We start from the raw sequence: 19,443 nt of genomic DNA on the forward strand, positions 1-19,443 counted from the left end.
CATACAACTGAGGCATTTATTTTTTATAAATAAGTCCTGTACTCAAATTATGTCTAAAGTCATTTCATACGCAACAAATTCATGTATTCCTATAAAGTTGAAAATATTAATATATTTGATTTAAAGTCGTATTAATTTACGCTTTATAATCAGACTGATATATTTAAATTGACATGTTTTCATAATAACTATTTTATGCAAATAAGAGCAATTAATCACACAATACCTGGATTGGATATGAACTTTATTACATAATAAAATAATTAAGCAAAAAACTCAAAAATTAAATCTTTCTTAATTCTTTTATTAAAAATAATTAAGAATGGATTTATTTAATATTCATTCTAATGAAAACTTATTTATATCTTTAATAAAACTTAATTTTACAAATATGTAAAACTCTAAATTAATGTTTAATATCTTTTGAAAACTTACTGAAAAATACTCTGACTGTATTCAATTTAATCTAATTTTGTTTTTCTAAATTCTTTTATTTTTGAAATATAGAGTTTGCTCAAAAACATCTTTATAAATTAGAACTTTCGGAAATTCAAAGCAATGTCCAAAACTTAAATGACGTGTAATTTTAATGGTAATTTAAATAGAAGCAATGTGCCTTATTTAATCGTCAATATTACAATAAAATTCACATTTTTTAATCCCAAACTAATATAAAATCAGAATATTTTAGCTACAAGCGCATTTGTTAAAATTATGAAGTTATTAATAATAACTAGAGTAATCTACAATATTTATTTTGCAACTGCTAACTACTTACATAAATAAAATAAAGGATAATCCCGAATACATTTTATGAAGATGTCAGTCTTGAGTATTGAATCATGTTAATAATATTTTTGAAAAAAAAAACAATCGATTAAAATACTGTAAATTCTTATAAATATCTCATTACATTAAATATACATCTAACTGCAATATATGTTTCATATATTATATCAACATTGTTAACTTCTGTAAAAGTTTTCTGTGTGCATAAAATTAATAACATAGATAATAAGCTTTGTTCTAAAGATACTCGTATATATTAAAATTTATCTATAATTTATTTTATGTATATTTAAAAAACACTCTATAATAAATTTTCCTTAATAATTAATATTGACTATCAATTTTTGTTTCATTTTATTTAAGATTGTTGAATTTGTTGCTAGTGATGTTTTGCCCAATTTAGAAATTTTGTGATATTGATATTACTAGAAAACATGAATATTTTTTTAAAAATCTCACATATATTTTTTTTATCATAATGAGATTAGTAGGAGCAATGATGTAATAAATTTCTTCGTTATCATTTTTTATGTTTTTTAACTAAAAACAAATTGTTAACAAAGTAGCTACTTTTGATTGAATAATAAAAATTAGCAATAGGGGCCGTTCAAGTATTACGTAAGCACTATAGGGGGGCGGGGGGTTATTGATTTGCTTATTTTTGGCATTTTTGCTAAGAAATTTGCTTACTTTTGATGACAAAGGGGAGTGGGGGAGGGTAAATAATTGTAATAAATCTGCTTACGTAATACTTGAACGATCCCATATAAAAATTTTTTGGAGGAAAATTTGAATACATATTTTTTTCGATGTTTGGTCATTATTTTTAAGATTTTATATTACATCTGTATTTCCTCAAAATTATCTACGTTTTTATTAAAACCTAAAAATCGTACTTTACTTCAGTAATCCAGAGTATTATTTTTTGCATTTACCATTAAAAGTAAAAATTATTTAAATGCGCATTCATTTCCTTAAATATTTGTATACATTTAATAATCCAAAAAAATCTTTTTGATACTATACCAAATTTTAAAATATATAATTCGGGTGCCATTACTTCAAATTATTAGTCTATTTTTGCAAATATGTATGTAATAGCTTTAATCAAAAATCTATTATTTTATGTAACTATTAATCATTTTCCGTGGTTTGCATTTCTCACATGCCAAAAATGTTAATCAGAACTAAAAATATTGCTTATGACATTTTGTACAGTTCTTATTGCTCACGAAATAAACAGCTAGAAAGCATATATAATAGTATTCCTAGTTATATCTAATAAAAATGTTAGTTTAAATACCTAAATACCACATTTTTCAAAGCTCGTAATTTTGATTCTACATACAGACTAGTATTACGTTTCATATTTACACCCAACTAGTTAAATTATTTCTATTTGTTTATTATTAAAAGTCTTTCGAAGAGGCCATCTATAATATAACATTTAATGCATAAAAGCATATGTAAGACATATTAAATTTTCTACTACTTAATTCAAGAGAAACTAAAGATAAATAAATAAAAAATATATATAATAACTATTTATATAGCGTATAATACAATAATGAACAAACTAATTGATAAAAAAAATTGATCAATTTGTACAAGAATAATTATCCGTAGATACTCGATCGACATATTTGTTTAAATATTATTCGATATCAAATATCAAATTCATGAAATAGAAAAATTATAAGAAATAATCTGCCTAGGAATAAAAGATGAAAAGTTACTTTGCCTATTATTACTCAATTAGACTAATTATAAAAAATTTAATACACAATATATTTAGACGTAAATTACTTTACATATAAAGTCTATCGTTATAAAAAATTCTTATTTAGTTCTATGTGGTGCAATAAATTTCATTACGGACGTTTTGTGCATATTATAAAAAATTTGGTTTATCAGTAAAATCACATACAGTTAAAAACTTCAATTGTTTAAGACTTGGTAAAATCCATATGTTTTCTATTACTAATACTATTTTGATAAATTAAAATTATGAATAACATCTGAAAAGCTACAAAATCAAACTATAAAAGACGCTTGGTCTTGGTATTGACTACGAAAATAATGTGACTATAAGCATTTTATCACAAACCAATTAGGCCAAAACATGACAAACATATATTCCTTATTATTTTTTGAGATCTCTTATTTAGAGGGATTTAGTAAATTTTCATCATACATTTTATCACGTTAATTACTACAAACATACTAAATCAAAATTTCCAAAAATAGGAAACAGTTTCATTCACAATTTATACAGGGTGTCCCAGACCTTAACGTTAAGTCGAAACGGGGCGATAGTATTGGCCTTCATAAAAACGTGGGGTAATTGTGTTATTAATTTTTATTGTGGTCCTAGAAATGTTCACGATTATGGTTCCAAAGTTTAATTAAACAGAATTAGTAAAAATTAACCACAATAACCGAAAAATGGTCATAAGTTTTACTAGGTTGCGCTCAAACAACGTGAGATAATTTCCTTTTCTAAATTTTTTCAGGACAGTTAAAGTCAATACTATCGCACCTTTTCGGCTTGACGTCGAAGTCAGGGACACCCTGCAAATATAATTTTACGACTAAATAATAATGACTTCAAAATATTATCCTTTTGAGATTATTACCGAAAATAAATAGCAAAAAGATTATTTAATACCCTACCTTCGATTCTTATATGTATACCATTGTGCCTCAACTAAAGTATTTTAAACCAACAACCAAAAGGAACTTTTCCAAAAATAATTCAGAATCGAGGACTGCGATGTGTGCAGCTCTTCCTATGAGTGCGTTGGCTGTGTTTGGCAGAGCATGATGGACATCATATCTAGCTAAAGTAAGACTTCTTCTTGATAGCATTGGTGAAAGAATGTTGTGCACCATTTCTCGGTATGCTTTTCCGGCAGGTGATGGGTCTCGAGCAGCAGCTCTACAATCAACATTTTTGAATTAAATTAAATATGTTACATTTCAAATACGAACTTTATGATTATTAAAAACATACCTGCATAGTTCGAGCCGAGCAGAATGCGCTGGAACGTATCTGTCTTGACCAGAACTACAAAGTAGTACATGTCTAAAATGGTGTAAAGTACTTCGTTCACTTAATCGATACAAAAAGCATTGTCTGACATCAGAAGCATCTCTTAAACATAACTGCAGCAAAGAGCCAGATTTCTTCCACTTTTGCATGAACCACATTCCTAAAATTAGCATTTAATTGTAATTTGTAACTGTTGCTATTAATTTCAAAATATTATCAAAATTTTGCATACCCATATTGACCAGTCCACTCGAATTATATAAGGTTCCTAAGTGTGGTCCTGACAAAGACAAGAATGTATGTAATCGCGGTAGCAGAGGTCTCATTTGAGGTCTTGCAAGCGCTGAACGAACTATAATAGTACCCAGTGAATGGCCGACAAAACTTATTCTTGATGGGTTTAGACCTAACGCTTCTATGTGATACATAATTTCCCCAACAAGCCTGTAATAATAATACAATTTCTAAATTCTATTACAGTAGAACTCCAATTATCCGAATTAATGGGGACCGGGACCCATTCGGATAATCAAATATTCGGATAATCGGAGTTTTTTTTTAAATTGCCATTGGAGAGAAAAAAAGTTACGTTTTGATATTACACTATTTTTTTTATTGAATTAAATGAAAGAAACATGACATTTTCACATGTTTTAAATATGAATAAAATGTTGTAAATAAAACTTGTACTTATGTACAAGTTTAGAAATAAAAATCATTGTTTTGTAAACATCTCCGTCAAATCAAAACAAACAATGTGCCTACACTGGCTTTGTTGGTGGAAGAATAATAGCGCACTTAGACTTTTTTTGGACATTTTTTTTTCTGAAAGTGATTCGGATAATCGGCGATTCGGATAGTCGGAGTTCGGATAGTCGGAGTTCGGATAATTGGAGTTCTACTGTAGTTACCTCCATATATTTAACTGTTTTGCACTTACCTGTCGGTCATACTTTCAAAATCTGAAAACGTATCGCCTTGATTTCGTTCTGACATCAAGAACTCAAGCCTAGCGCCGGGCAAACCGAGTTCTAAGTATGTTTTAACAAGGCGTAGATCGGCAGAATTTCCATCCAGACCATGGACGCAAACGATAAGATGGACTCCACTACCAGGAGTCAATGCGCGTTCAGCGTCGCCAGTTCCTCCAAGTAGATGCTGAAAGTAAGGTCTTTCTGACGCAAACGCTTTTCTGAAAATAAATCATTTTAAAATCAATATGTAACTAGCTGTAAGTGGAATTTTGTCTTAAGGCAATTAAGGCATCGTGCCTTAAGGCAAATTGCTCTAGCTTCCCGTACCGCAACTCAAAATTCGAGTAATTAAAAATAATCAATAATAATAATCAATAAAAGTTGATCAATGATTTAAAACTTTTAATAGAATTTCGAACCATATTAAATCATTCTATCTCAAATTATATATTTTGAAATATTTTGGAAATTCTAAACTTTTTTTCAAAGCAATCGTACTGCTTTAACTGAATAAAGACGAAATATTAAAGCGCGTAAGCGCCGCGTCGCCGTCTAACGCGTAAACATTGGTACGTAACTCATAGGAATGTAAACAAAATTTATACTTATTGTTAAAATCTCTATAAAATAATTTGATGTGCATATGTCTAATGTTCATTTTTGACCGCCAAATGGCTCATTTTTTTACTTTTTCCTCCATATCTCCATAGTTATTGCACCTTTCTTTCCAAAAATTTGAACTTATACAAAAATTATTCAAATCGGACACTCCGTTCTCTCAAAAACTGAGTTACCGTTTTTGGCACTTTTTGCCCCGTATCTTCGGAACGGCTGGACCTGCCTTCGCCAAAAACTAATCAGCACGTCTCTTTATCAATACGAATCGAATGTTTTTTGAATAATTCAAATCGCTTCATCCGTGTTCCCGAAATCGTCGACGAAAATTTGTATCCGAACACACACATACACGCACATAGACACATACACACACACGCACACATACATCCATTTTTTCTAAGGTATGCCAAAATATGCAGCAACCTTTGAAACGTATAGATATATAAAAATTTTCATTTTTAATTTTTTTGCGATTACTATAACTTGCCCTACGGGAAGTTAATATTATTCAAATATTTATCGAGCATTAAATTGATAGTGCTAAATTTTTTATATACATTCGAACAAAATTTTAAGCGATAAATAATTTGTGTGATTTAATAGTGTTAAGTACGTACTTATCCGCATAAAGTGATGAAGCATAATCCGCACGTAACAATCGTTTAAATTCTTCTCTTTTCCGAACAAAATCCTTGTATTCTTGTTCATCTTGTTCCGTGATAGCTTCATTTCGCTCAGAGAATTTTTTAGACGTTGGCAAATGGTTATTTGCAATAGGAACTGATATTATTGACCGTGATAACGCTTGTAATTCTCCACTACTTCTCGACTTGCATACCGGCCTTGATCTGATAATGAATCGTTGAATATAGTTGTATAACTTAATAAAATATTGTCATATCATAAATGATTAAATATTTTTATTGTACCTAAAATTAATTTCAGCTAGCCTCTGTTCACAAACGTGATATAGTGGATTATCTATTGAATCCGGAATAGGATCACGAAATGCTTTTGGTGGTCTGGCAGGAGCGGGGGTATCTCTAAAAGCTTTTGGTGGAGGTAAATTTACCGTCTCTTCCGCATGCCTACTATCTGTAAGATCATATTGAGATCGTGATCTTTCCCCAGGTGCTTCTATTCGCGAAATATCAAAAGACGGCGGCGAAACGAGGCAGTTTTCAGTTATTATGTCCTTTTTATTGCTGTGTATGGTTTTATGAATAGATTTTTTGGTTTGTCTACGGGGTTCAGTTCCATATAGCCTATAAATTTTCAATACAGAGTTTAAATAATGTCATATGTGATTATTTTATTTAAAGTTAAATTTTTATTATATTTAATATTTACCTGCAACCGTTTCCATTAACAATGTGGTTGTTTTTTGTTTGTCCATTTGTTAATTGTGCGTTATTGTGATTAAAATGATCAGAATTTCCATTTTGAGTACAGCTAGCAAGCATTAGTTGCTCTAATTTTTTTCGTAATTGTTCGCCGTTTAATTGCCGCTGTCGACGCACACTATTTGAAGTCTCTAGTGTATTGAATCTAAGAAAAAAAAGTGTATTTATATATATCAAAAGAAAATAAATGATATATTATAATTATATTACTTTCTATGTTGTTGGATTTCTTGGGGTCGGCGATCTTCAGCGCTGGAAGACGAAGCCCAGCCACTTCTTTCGCTTAGAGAAGATGCCGAAGTATCGTCTTCACCATTTTCTCTTGAACCATCAGCTTTAAGTAAATTTGGTAGACTTTCGCTATGTACTTGAGTTCCGTTTGTGCTGCCACTATAAAGTGCCTATATAAAACGTATATTAGTTTCTTAGTTTTGATTACGCACCTCTAAATTTATATAAAAATAGTTTATAAATACTTGAAGTCGGAATGGTACACTGGCTGATGCACCCATTCTGCTTTTATTATTGGTGTCATCATCGCTACTTGATGATTCTCGTCGCCATTCGACACCGTTTAGATAAACATCTTGGGGAAATTTGTATTGATGATTGCGCGCGTAACTTTGCGATTGATTACACCTATTCTTTACCGGTGGATATGAGTTCCTAAATAAATTTCAAGAATTCCTTTGAATAAAATTATCACTTGTTAGTATTATAATTTAAAAAGTTAAAGTTTGAACCTAGGAGGTCGAGTTATGTCTTCATCTTCATTATCTAAAGAAACACCACCACGAACTCTTGCGGGTGCATTTCTTCTTGGTAGAGAAGAAGTACTTCTCAAATGGTCAAGACTTTTACTGTGACGAGTAGGCAGTGTACTGCATGCTAAACTAGTTTGGAAATCATCCAAAGTAATTGTTGCAGCAGGCTTAAAAATTTATTTTTAAAAATGTCATTGTTTATTTGTTTAAAATTTAATATTTTTATTAATATTATTAAAGCATACTTTGTATTTGATATGTTGTTGTAAAGGCAACTGTTGAACTGGATGGATATTGCGAGGCTTGGGAATGGGTTGCTCTATAATCGGTTGAGTTGGGCACGAACAGTCAATAGAAACTTCAGCAGGGGCCGTTGTATTGACTTTAATATCTTCGTTCAATATCGATGTATCCTATTAATATGAAAATAAATTGATATTAATTTCCTTTATATGATGTATTATTAAAATTTATTATGGGGTACCTGTTGATAACGATCTTCAAATATAACAGGCATACCAGCTGGATCTCCGTCTAGAGCTGCACAATGTACAGGAAGAGCAGGTAAAGATGGCAAATATCTTGATCGCACCAGGTCCGTGACGGCTGCACGGGCCTGATGTCCTCCATCGCTGGCGGTTGTTGCTGTGTGACGCGGATGAATCAGAACAAAAAATGCTTCAGCAAATCTACGTACTCTGTAGTGAGCATAAATATGAAAAATAGTGTTATTAATTAAATTTTTGTAAGATGAAGATGATTTATCAATTTTATACCTCAACTGGTGATGTCTTTTTGCGAGCAACTGATGAATAACAGGTTGGCTAGCGGCTTGAAGAAATAAACGCCATTGTAAAATATTCTCGGCGCAAAGTTGCGCTATGTCTGAGTTTGCCCGAGCCAAAAAATCGTCTTCGGCATCCAAAAACTGAAATTTCAGAAATTGTAAATAAAAATTGTGTAACATTATTATAAACAATTTTCTCTTTATATTGCGGTATTAAATGGGTTACCTTTGCTAGATCAGCCATTTTTTTAAGGCGATGTGCCGGATCCGTTCTCAATATGGCAGGTGTTGATTCTATACGTCTTTTCCACTGCGGCATAAGATTGGCATAATCATCCATTGTACTTCTTAGAGAATCCAATGAACTGAGAAGAAGCGCACACACTTCTTGATGTACTTGCCTAAAAATATAAATTGATAATTCCAAATTTTTTAGTTCCAAATAACTGAGGTGTGCCTTTTTAGGTTGTTAGTGTTACGATATAATTAAAAAAATTAACCTGGCATGAGCGATTTTCGTATTGCTTCCACCGCACTTAGGGCCTCCTCCTTGCATTACACCTTCCAAAGCGGTTCCTCTTGATGGTAATCTGCTCGAACCCATCCATGACTTATTACTTCGTGGCGTACTAAAAAGTTCATGTGAGAAAAAAAATTATCTAAATTTCAATAATGTCCAATAATCTAAATGTTGAAATTAAATAAGGCGCATGCAAGTGCTATTAATTTTAAATAATTATTGTCAATTAATTAACTAATAATTAATTTTATCATTGAAATTGAGGATAAAATATTGATAAAAAAGCACAATATACGACATGTTAAATATTTATTGTGTTTATATGTATAAGCCTTCTTAGTATTTCTATTAATATTCATAACGAACTTGTCATAATACATTTTCTTGCTGTCATGATATTACAAGCCAAGTTAAATAACATGCATAATTTAGAAATATGACCCATCCATGTAGAGCTAGGTTATCCTAATGTATGTACATATATATTACATATACAGTACACACACTAGAGAATGCAAAACGTATACATTCCTTAAAATGTCTGCAAGCGTATTTAAAATAGATTTATATAAGTAGAAAGTTAAAAAAGCCAAAATAAATAAACAATCAATCTTAAATAATTTTATATTTTGAGTAAACTCACCAACTCTGGACATATTGCAGTATACTCTTCCTGTGTTATTGTACAAGCAAAAATTTTTAAATATTTCAATATTTATTCAAATGCATACATTAAATTTTCATCATCAGGAAACACTTACTTTATATAAGGTTGATGAAGTGCAACTAGACTACCGTGGATGCTCATACTAACAGCGGCTAAATGAAAATAATCAAACAGGATAGGCAAGTGATAATGCAGACCTTTTAAAGGGCATACTTGAAGTTGTAGGGTGCGCGTAGATACCTAAAATTAAAAATTATTTAAGCAATAAATTTTAGTTTTCTAAATCAATAATTAATGTTGATGTTTTCTAACCTGAGATAACGTTGTTGGCGTTGGTCCTCCGTTCACCACAGGTTGTTCAGCAAACCAAAGTTCAACAATTAATGAAAACTCGGCTCGTCTTAAAGATTCTGTCACGTGCCGACTGTCCACTGAAAAAATAAAAAATAAATTAATAAATATAAATTAAACAAGATAGTGTCCAATCAGAAACAATAATTCACTAAAACTATCATATTTTATTCGATCAAACTTGTCTATTTGTATATTTATTTATTCAGACAAAAAGTTGAGCAACTTAAAAACTTGCCAAGGAGATGTACTCTAAAGAGCAGCAAATCCCTAAGCGGTACTTCTTCATTCCGATATAATATTTGAAACGTTCTGCTTCCAGCAATGCCTGCTCCAAGTAGACATGCAGCTCCGCCACCGCTCTCTGGTAATGCTGCTTCAACTTGAGCTGGGGCTGGTCGAGAACTAGCCCGCAACGAAACGCGCACCTGGTACAGCCTAATAAAACATATAAAAATATGCCTTATTTATTCCATTTGAAAAAATGTTTAAATATTACATAATAGTTCTTTTATTACCCTCTCTGAAACAGATCGACATTGTAGAACTTGCACAACTCTACGGAGAACTCTAATGTAGCTTGCAGGTCGCCCATGCTACCAACGGCACGGGCGCGGTCCTGCTAGCCTGCTTCAGGTGCGCGTCGCCTCCTGCGCTAGCTGGACCTTGTCGAGTGCAATTTATTCGACCGCGTGGAGCGGTGCGCTTCGCCGTTTTTACGCCAAACCATTATCTAATTGACAACAATCATATTTGATTTCGGTGTCGCATTTCCTAACTGATTATTATTAACAGTATTATTTCATATTCAGAAAATTTTAAGAATCGTAAATTGTTTGGAAAGAAATTGATGTTATACATTTTTACACCGGATATGAGAAAAATATTAGGGTAGAGCGGGACTAGTTGAGCATAGGGGCAAAGATAGAGGTTTGAGAGAAATAAACATCCCGCGATCGCTAGTGGCCGCTGGACAAATGAGTGAGGCTCGGGCGTTTTGTTTATTTTGAGACCAAAAAGTAAAAAGTAATTCATCACGAGTTTTCGTCTGGTTTAGTCAAATGTTATTTATTTTTAATCAGGTAAATGGTATTCTTCCATATTATTATAGTACTTTTAATATGCACAGAGATTCTGGGTATAATTCTCACTTTTTTTTTATAAACTCACGTTTATTTTGAAATTCCGAGTTCGGGTTAGTTGAGCACAGTTGCTAACCTTGTTCTGTCACTAAGACAATTACCATTAACTTCCAGAAATTAATTATTATTTTTAGGATTTAATCTAAGTCTATTAGTAATAATATAAAGAAATAATGATTTTAAACAAAAATACTGAATATAATAGTAAAATAATTCCTAAGATACAATATTGTTTTGTTGATTCTACTTTTCGTTAATTATTCAAAGCAAATTACTATAAGTTTTGTTTTCTCTGTCAATAAAGACTACAAATATAATACTGGTTATTAAAATTTTATTTTATTTCATCACTAATCGACATTGAACCTATGATTTTATTATACTTTCTTAGTGCTTAGTACATTGAGCGTACTTGATTTTTTGCATTTAAACAGCTGTAGCTTTCAAATTTTGCTTATTACCAATAAATAGTATTAATACTTTTGTTAAGCGATAAACAACAAATCCATTAAGTCGTATAGCAATTTATTGAGACTTTTCATTGAGGAGCTACATCCGTTTAAGTAAAAATTTGCTCAACTAGCCCCGCTCTACCCTATCTAAATTATTATTATTACGTAAAAATGTAATTTGTACACAGGGTGTTATCTCAGACCTTGACGTCAAGACGAAACGGAATGATAGTATTGACGTTAACTATGCCCTGAAATTTTTTTTTTAAATTATCTGACGTTGTTTGGAATTTATGAGCTTTTAAACCTAGTGCTATTAGGTTCTAGTTACCTAGAGTTTTGGTGAAATTAGCATCCTTTTGGTTTATTGTAGTTAACTTTTATTAACTTTGTTCATTTAAACTTAAGTAATAAAATAAAAACCTAAAAATGACATGTTTTTTTGCTAGTACATTTTATTCACAATTCTAATCATCGTACGAGTAACCTTCAACGTGCGAGAGAGAAACTTTATTTTTTTATCTAAAATCATGTCGTTTTTAGATTTTTATTTTTTACTCGAAATTGTTCAATAATAAAATTATCAAGTATATTACTTTAATACTTTTTCTGAAGGAGGGCCACCCAAAGTCCAACAATTTTAAAAATTCTCCTTCCGCTCCTCTAAACGGCGGCAAAATACATAATAATTTCCGAATTGGCGAGTGAAAAGGGTTAATTGTTGAAAACAGGGGGAAATTATGTTATTATTTTTGACTGCGGTCTTAGAAATGGTATTCACGGTTATGGTTCCAAAGTTTAAACAAACAAAATTGAGAACAGTTAATCACATTAACCAAAAAACGATCATAACTTCACCAAAGTACTAAGTAGCATGTGAAAGCTCATTATTTCCAAACAACGTGATATATTTTTTTCCTAATTTTTTTCAGGATAGTGAAGGTCAATACTATCACTCCATTTCGGCTTGACGTCAAGGTCTGGGATACCCAGTATGTAAACGAATACATCAATTGCTTTAGTATTGTTTAGAACTATTTTTGTTTATAAACTACTATAATTTAAAAGTTGTGGTAATAATTTAAAAATTTATAATATTTTAGACGATTTTCGTGTATATAAATAAATTGATTAATTAATAAATATATAATAACATGAATTATATTATAATAACATATTCAAATGTTGAAGATCGATTCAAAATCCTAACTAGAAAACCAGCTTTTCTGTTATCTTCTCTGCGTATATTATCATACTCGATGTACAGAATAGTTAGTGCAATTGTTCATAATTAGAATAAATATTATGGAGAGCAATTATACTTTTGAGAACGTCTATTATTATAATAGAAAAGCAAATATAAGTTGTTTCTCATTTCCGATAGCGCAGTTAAATATTTGAGAGTGATCCGCATGAAACAGAATTCATTTTGCGTAACCGTTGTTACGGCTCATTAATACAGATATGCTAAATGTATGTTTAATTAATGTTGAAATGAAATTTATGCGTTAATTGACAAATTTATGCATATGGCAACGGTATCACCATTTGCTTAATGTGCCGAGTAATTCAATCGGAATTATATTAAAGAGATCGTTTTGAAACGATTATTAGATTACCGAATTACACCGCATGGCATGTCAGGCAATTCAAGTAAAATAAAGCATTGTAATAAGAATAAAAAGCTTATATCACAAAATAATCATAGTATTGATATCTCAATTAAGTATCAATGTCATAATAATAATTTCATCAATTGAGCCGATTTCAGTTCATATTCTACATGCTTATATGTTCCAAAAACACAAAAATTCTACGAGTTGAATGATGTGTTCAATAATAAAATAAATTATAAAAAATAATTCAGTTGAGCATATAAAAGTTTACTCCCATATAAATTAATTGCACTTGTGGCAAAAAGTTGAATATATGTTCGAGAAGTTGATAAACTATAGTAAAAATACAGCTGAATTATTTGATTCGATGAACCTTTATTTTGTAAATCATAACGAATAATAGTGATTGAAACAAATAAATGTAATGTAAAATTAATTGATATATTAGGAGCAATATGAGGCATACAAAACTTTGTTTCCAGAACAAAGACTAAAAGTTGAAAAAATAAAAAGTTAAATTTAATTAGCCATGATATTATTTTGAATTAATTGACATAATGTTGAAATATTGTGCCATACGGCGTTCTGGTCTGGCATATTTCAACATTATTTCAATTAATACAAAATAATATCATGGCTAATTGAATTTATATTTTTATTTTGTTAATTAACTTCCCGTAGGGTGAGTTATAGTAAGTGACCAAAAATTAAAAATGTACATTTTTGCATATCTTCACGTTTCAAAAGTTTCTGAGCATTTTGGCATAACTTAGAAAATTTGATGTGTGTGTGTATGTATGTGTGGATACAATTTTTCATCAACTATTTCAATTTTTTAATTTTCTCATTTCCTTTTCAATTCAGTTTATATAATTCTTATTAATATGAAATAAGTTTCTTCATTCTAACTCCGCTTGATCAAGTTTTGTTTATTTACTTATCATGTAAACATATATAATCATCAACATCCAATTTATAAGCTTTATATTATCTCTATAAAATACAAATAATTGAAGTTACAGAATTTATAATAATCTATTTGGAAGCATTTAATTACTACGGTACGGAAAGTTTCAGCGATTTGCCTTAAGGCACGATGGCATGCACCACTAGTTTCAATTATTCTTTCAAAAATGTATTTTTTACAAGATACCATGCCAAGTTTAAGTGAATTTGTAATATTTGCAATAGTAAATGTGGGTAAACCTACGATTCTGGGGGTGGATATAGAATATCGAAGGGTATAAGCTCATATCACGCCATTGTGTTTCCATGTCTGAGCTTCTTTATCGTTTACGAGCTTCCTACTCGTAAATTTATATTGAGGAGTATTTCCCAGGAAAACCCATTACTTATAACGCGTTTGACTCATATGACTCACGGCCTTTTCTATTATTCCGATTTCCCGATGAAAGAGATTTGAACCAATTTTATTGCTTAACTGATTTGATTGCATTTTTTTAATAGTAAAGGGCGTATATAATAAGAGATTTATGAAAAATTACTTTTGTTTCAAAAATAAAATTTATAATTTTCAATAAATTATCGTGGAAATTTAAAATTATTTACAAATTTCTTGTACGTCCGATCCTATCAATTATAAACTCTGTTATAACGTATAAAAATTCATTATAAAATTACTACCATAAAATCAAATGACAACACAAACGAATACTATGAGTGAAAATGGAAAAAACAAGTAGAAAATATAAATTTTTGAGAATTTTCATTATATACTTAAAATATTTCTAAATTAATGCTTAAGTATATAACATGTTCCTGAAACATCATTTAATCATTCTAAATCGACCAGAGTTCGTCGATTAATTTTTGAAGCCATGTAGGTGTAAAAAAATAGTAGTTCCGAGTTCGATCCCAGCCCCCGCCAGCTTGATATCAAGCAGTATGTTATTATATTTTTACCGGGGGAAATAGATCTCAAATATGATATCAAGTGAAATTGCCTCTCGTGGGCATTGTTGCTACATATATATGTTCATCACAATTTGATAAACATATCAAATATAATCTGCACATATATAGGTAAGTGGTTCATCGCTAGATTGCCCTCTCGAGATTATAATAGGATATTGAACAGAAATACGTTAAAGCACACATACTTTTGATTGATGTTAAAATATAAAAAAAGGAAAAATATCTAGTACTAGCATTCTCTAATATAATATAATAGTATAATAATAATAATCTACTAAGATAATGTGCACACGTAAGCAGTAGCACGTCTTCTGTGTCTATATACAATGTAGCTCATGTAATAATTCATAGCAATCATGTAAGTCAAGGTTCTGAAAGACGTGTAGTAACTTCTTTGCATCATATATTTTAGTAATATTATGCTCTTTCAATAATAACGAAAAAGTTTTAAAATGTAACAATAAAAACACACCAACTACAATTTAATTAAAAATAGAAATTCTCGTTTTAGAGACCAATGCATCCAAATCGTCGTCGGCTCGTATACCAAAATAAACGTTTTCGATTTAGAGCTGCTTAAATAATAAATGCCTCTTTCACAAGTCTATGCTGACCTGCCTCAATTTTAATATAGCATAAGACACGTGTTACGTATTTGTATAAATTTGTAAATGGAAATGGGAACAAGTCATTAAGTTGATATGATTTAATACTACGATAATTGGGGAAAAGATATAATGTAAACATCATCGTGTCAGCAAAATGTGTGAGAAATTTTAATTTACTATAATAGATTACTGTAGAATAATGGATTATGTAATCTATATTAAGTAACATAGATTTGATAATTTGCAAAACTTTATTTATTTAAATTAGCTTATAAGTTGTAAATTTGGTAAGCGTAAATTGTAGTTTGGATTTTCTTCTAGTCTTTAGAACAAAATTGTCATACACAATTGTTTTGATCGTTATGCTGAACCACTTACAAACTAACATCAGATAATGAGTGTATTATAATACTTTTTTATTTGTTTCAACAGAAAGAAGAAATAAAATACTATTTCAACGAGATGTCAACCCAGCGGTTAACTATTTTTCCTCGTGTGTCGATTATGTTAGTATCTAATAGTTATGGGGGTATGTTGCAGCAATGCCCTCGCAAGAATATTTCCACTTGAGGTCATATTTGAGGTCTATGATCCTAAGTGAAAATCGGTTCTCTGGGGTCGAACCAAAGACTAAGAATTGCCAAACCCACGTTCTCCATCGACAGGCTCGTTATGATGCAAAAAAATATTTAAAACTATGAAATAATTATAAAGATTATCTATGATTCATCATCAACAATTAGTATAAACAATTACTTTAAAATTTATGATATGGAATATCAAAAGATCTTGATTCTTCTATGCCTTACTACCACACGGTTTCAGTTATTCATCGTCCAATATGCTGTCGAAGCATTTTGAGATTTCCAATATAATTTGTAAGGCACTTGTACAACAGTTATTTTCATACAATGATGGATCGCATATATTTTGATGTGGGTCGGTGACTTTCAAGTGAGATCGTCTCAATTCTGAGCTACTCGACTCATAATGTTTATTCAGCAAATGTACAAGCATCAAAAGCAAATGAGCATAGATACATCAAAAGTAAAGTTACCATAAACCAAATGATTTTAAACTAATGATTGTTTATATGAATTTATATAATAGAGTACCAGTTTAAATACAAATACATCACAAATACTGAAATAGAAATTTTTTGCACTGCATTGCATCGTGTAATGAGATTCTTAAAATATTATCATCGTTGCATTTCTTATCAAAAAAATTATATCAACTTTCAATATATTTAAATAGAACTATTTAATCAAATATTTTTATCAAAACCTATTTTATACTTGTGTTTGAACCAAACATGTATACAAATATTTATATCAAATTCTAATGACGTTAGCAGTAAAGATTTTTGCTATTGACGCTTGCAAAGGTGTGAAGAATTATGTTTTTTTCTTATAGACTATAGTTTTTCACTATTGTGCTTTTTTTTCAGGAATTAATTTATTACTTGAATCCAAGTATTGAGTATATTTAGAATATTACTAGAACCATATTATGATTCTTCAATATACATTATAATTATATTTAATTCATCTTATCCAATTTATGTCGATTGCTTTATCTTGTACCATATATTTTCAAATTCGTAACCTTGTTTAGATAAAATGTTACCTTTAATTAAACGTGAATTTGAACCTCATAATTATATTAAATCAAATAATATAAATTTTAAAATTCAATTAAAGTTATAAAGGATTTTCATTTATCTCAGTACGTGCAGTAATACTGGCGGAAGAACGAATTTATAGATTATTCATGAAAAGCAATTTCTACAGAAAGTTTGAGTTTCATTCACAAGTTATTTTTAATTCAATTTGAAGTCAGTTATTTTCTAAAACTATTCATGAGAAGGTTCTAAGTAAAATTATATTTTTTAATTACTTTTGATATAGATAAAAATAATTTCTCACACGCTTCTAAATATTCTGCAAATATCCAATAGCCTGTTTTATGGCCACTTCGATTATATGAGACTCAATAAAACATTTTTCTATATTTTGCCTAAATTATGATTTTAACGTCATTTATTCTTATAGTAACTTTGCAGAAAATTGAGCTTTCTGGGTATATAAAATCACTCAGGTTGTCATGACCGTTACTCGCCGTAACTGCTTGATAATTTAATATAAACTTACTTTATGACTGACGTTTTCAGCTTTTAGATTTAATTTAATAAATTTCAACGTTTTGATTACTGTCGGGGTAAATATTTTATAAATTTAGCTATTTTCATTGAAAAAATAGATAATGTTTCGAATTATTTTAACTAACAATAATAATATAATACTAATTGAAGTAAAGTAAATAGCTCGATCGATTAAAACTAATACACAGTATATCATTCAAAATATTTTTGCAGACATCGAAAACACGCAAACTTTAGTGATTTATAGACAAAAATAGAATTCTAGAAGAAAATAAATAAGCATAGCACTAAATACACTTTTGCGACCTTTATTGCAACAAAGAATAGTGATATTATTAAAATAAATAATAATGATTAATTGAATGATAGTAATCATATTTTGAATAAATTAAATGCAAACGGCAATTAATAAGCAAATATCAAATACATTTTTGTGACCTTGGTTGCAATAAAAAATATTAATTTTATAAAAATAAATAATAATCATTAATTGAATTTTGCTAATCATATTTTGATTTATAAACTTTAAATGAAAACAACGCCTGCTAAAAACAAAACACAATTAGAGTAAGAAGCACGTTTCATAATAGTAGGTACTCGGAATTGAATTACTGTATATCCGAATGCAAAAAGTCATTGATATATTTGATAAATATTTGTATTAAATAAAAATAATTAAACTATAGATATGTGTTACGCGTTTGCACATATATGGATACATTATATATCTATATTACTAATTAATTAACAACATCATTTTTCACTAATTATTCATCAGCATTAACGCAAACTCTAGAATCTAAATCTATTTGCAAAGAATTCACGAAATGAATCAATTACTCAAATCGAAAATGTTAAACTATCAATTTTGTCAATTTGAATCCATTAAGAATCTAATTAAGAAGTAAATCACAAATACTAAGTCGATCATATATGTATATTATTAAGAAATAGTTATTAAAATAAAAATCCACCATGTATCTGAATGTTATAAAATATTTGATCAACTTAAGTTATAATCTTAATTTATCTTGCTGCTGCTATTAATGCTATTTCAAATTTTAAATAGTAAGGCAACCAAACTTTAAAAAAACATGTTATTTATCATAATTCTATTTATTGCCGTTTATTTTTGAAATTAACAAAAATATATTGACCTAGTTTATCAACTCACCTTCCTTAGAAAACGCAATCAACTTAATTCATAACTCCAAACATGTATCATCAAAATTAATCATAATTTCAATTTATGTCCACGTTATTTCACATCATAATTTGTTTCGCGCTTTATGTAAAATTAATAACAGTAATAACACTGAATTTAATTCAATGTAATGATTTAGTAAAAATTATTTTATAATTAAATTCACTACAATAAAGAGTGTATAAGGGTAAGAAATTATTCAAGATCACTTAATTAACCATCTACGTTGCTGCCCCGTAGCACACGCGTAGTTCTGGATTCGTTGTCCGGAACTCCAATCAAATTTATTGGTTATTGTATCAAATTTAGCGTAGAATGCACAAGTTCAAGTTATAATCGTAGCACTAGTATGTTTGCACGAAGGAGTAATACGAAAATTGGCCCATTATTTTGGTAA

The 19,443-nt window shown here is 29.6% G+C and overlaps 1 protein-coding gene across 1 annotated transcript; it reads right to left on the reverse strand.

Moving 5' to 3' along the window:
* Positions 1 to 3,492: 3,492 nt before the first annotated feature.
* LOC113383225 (protein FAM135A-like) lies at positions 3,493 to 10,520 on the reverse strand. The gene is made up of 20 exons (XM_026621478.1): positions 10,444 to 10,520; positions 10,164 to 10,363; positions 9,887 to 10,005; positions 9,669 to 9,814; positions 9,551 to 9,580; positions 8,888 to 9,016; positions 8,614 to 8,788; positions 8,377 to 8,528; positions 8,085 to 8,298; positions 7,846 to 8,013; positions 7,580 to 7,767; positions 7,313 to 7,502; positions 7,047 to 7,237; positions 6,784 to 6,981; positions 6,363 to 6,698; positions 6,051 to 6,281; positions 4,782 to 5,033; positions 4,074 to 4,285; positions 3,803 to 4,001; positions 3,493 to 3,727 (listed from the first exon to the last, which is right to left on the reverse strand). The coding sequence occupies exons 1-20, from the start codon at positions 10,518 to 10,520 to the stop codon at positions 3,493 to 3,495; spliced, it is 3,642 nt and encodes a 1,213-aa protein (XP_026477263.1).
* Positions 10,521 to 19,443: the final 8,923 nt, after the last annotated feature.

This window comes from Ctenocephalides felis, unplaced genomic scaffold, assembly GCF_003426905.1.
Source record: "Ctenocephalides felis isolate EL2017-DRISC unplaced genomic scaffold, ASM342690v1 CF-g0.4_SCAFFOLD_00845, whole genome shotgun sequence".
Lineage (NCBI taxonomy): Eukaryota > Metazoa > Arthropoda > Insecta > Siphonaptera > Pulicidae > Ctenocephalides > Ctenocephalides felis.

What these genes read in the sequence shown, in the direction of transcription:
- LOC113383225 (XM_026621478.1), bottom strand. Translation starts at nt 10,520, where the DNA reads ATGGGCGACCTGCAAGCTACATTAGAGTTCTCCGTAGAGTTGTGCAAG. An exon ending in CGCCAACAACGTTATCTCAG is followed by an intron (nt 9,815 to 9,886) that starts GTTAGAAAACAT and finishes TTTTAATTTTAG; the next exon opens with GTATCTACGCGCACCCTACA. An exon ending in GTGTACCATTCCGACTTCAA is followed by an intron (nt 7,238 to 7,312) that starts GTATTTATAAAC and finishes CGTTTTATATAG; the next exon opens with GCACTTTATAGTGGCAGCAC.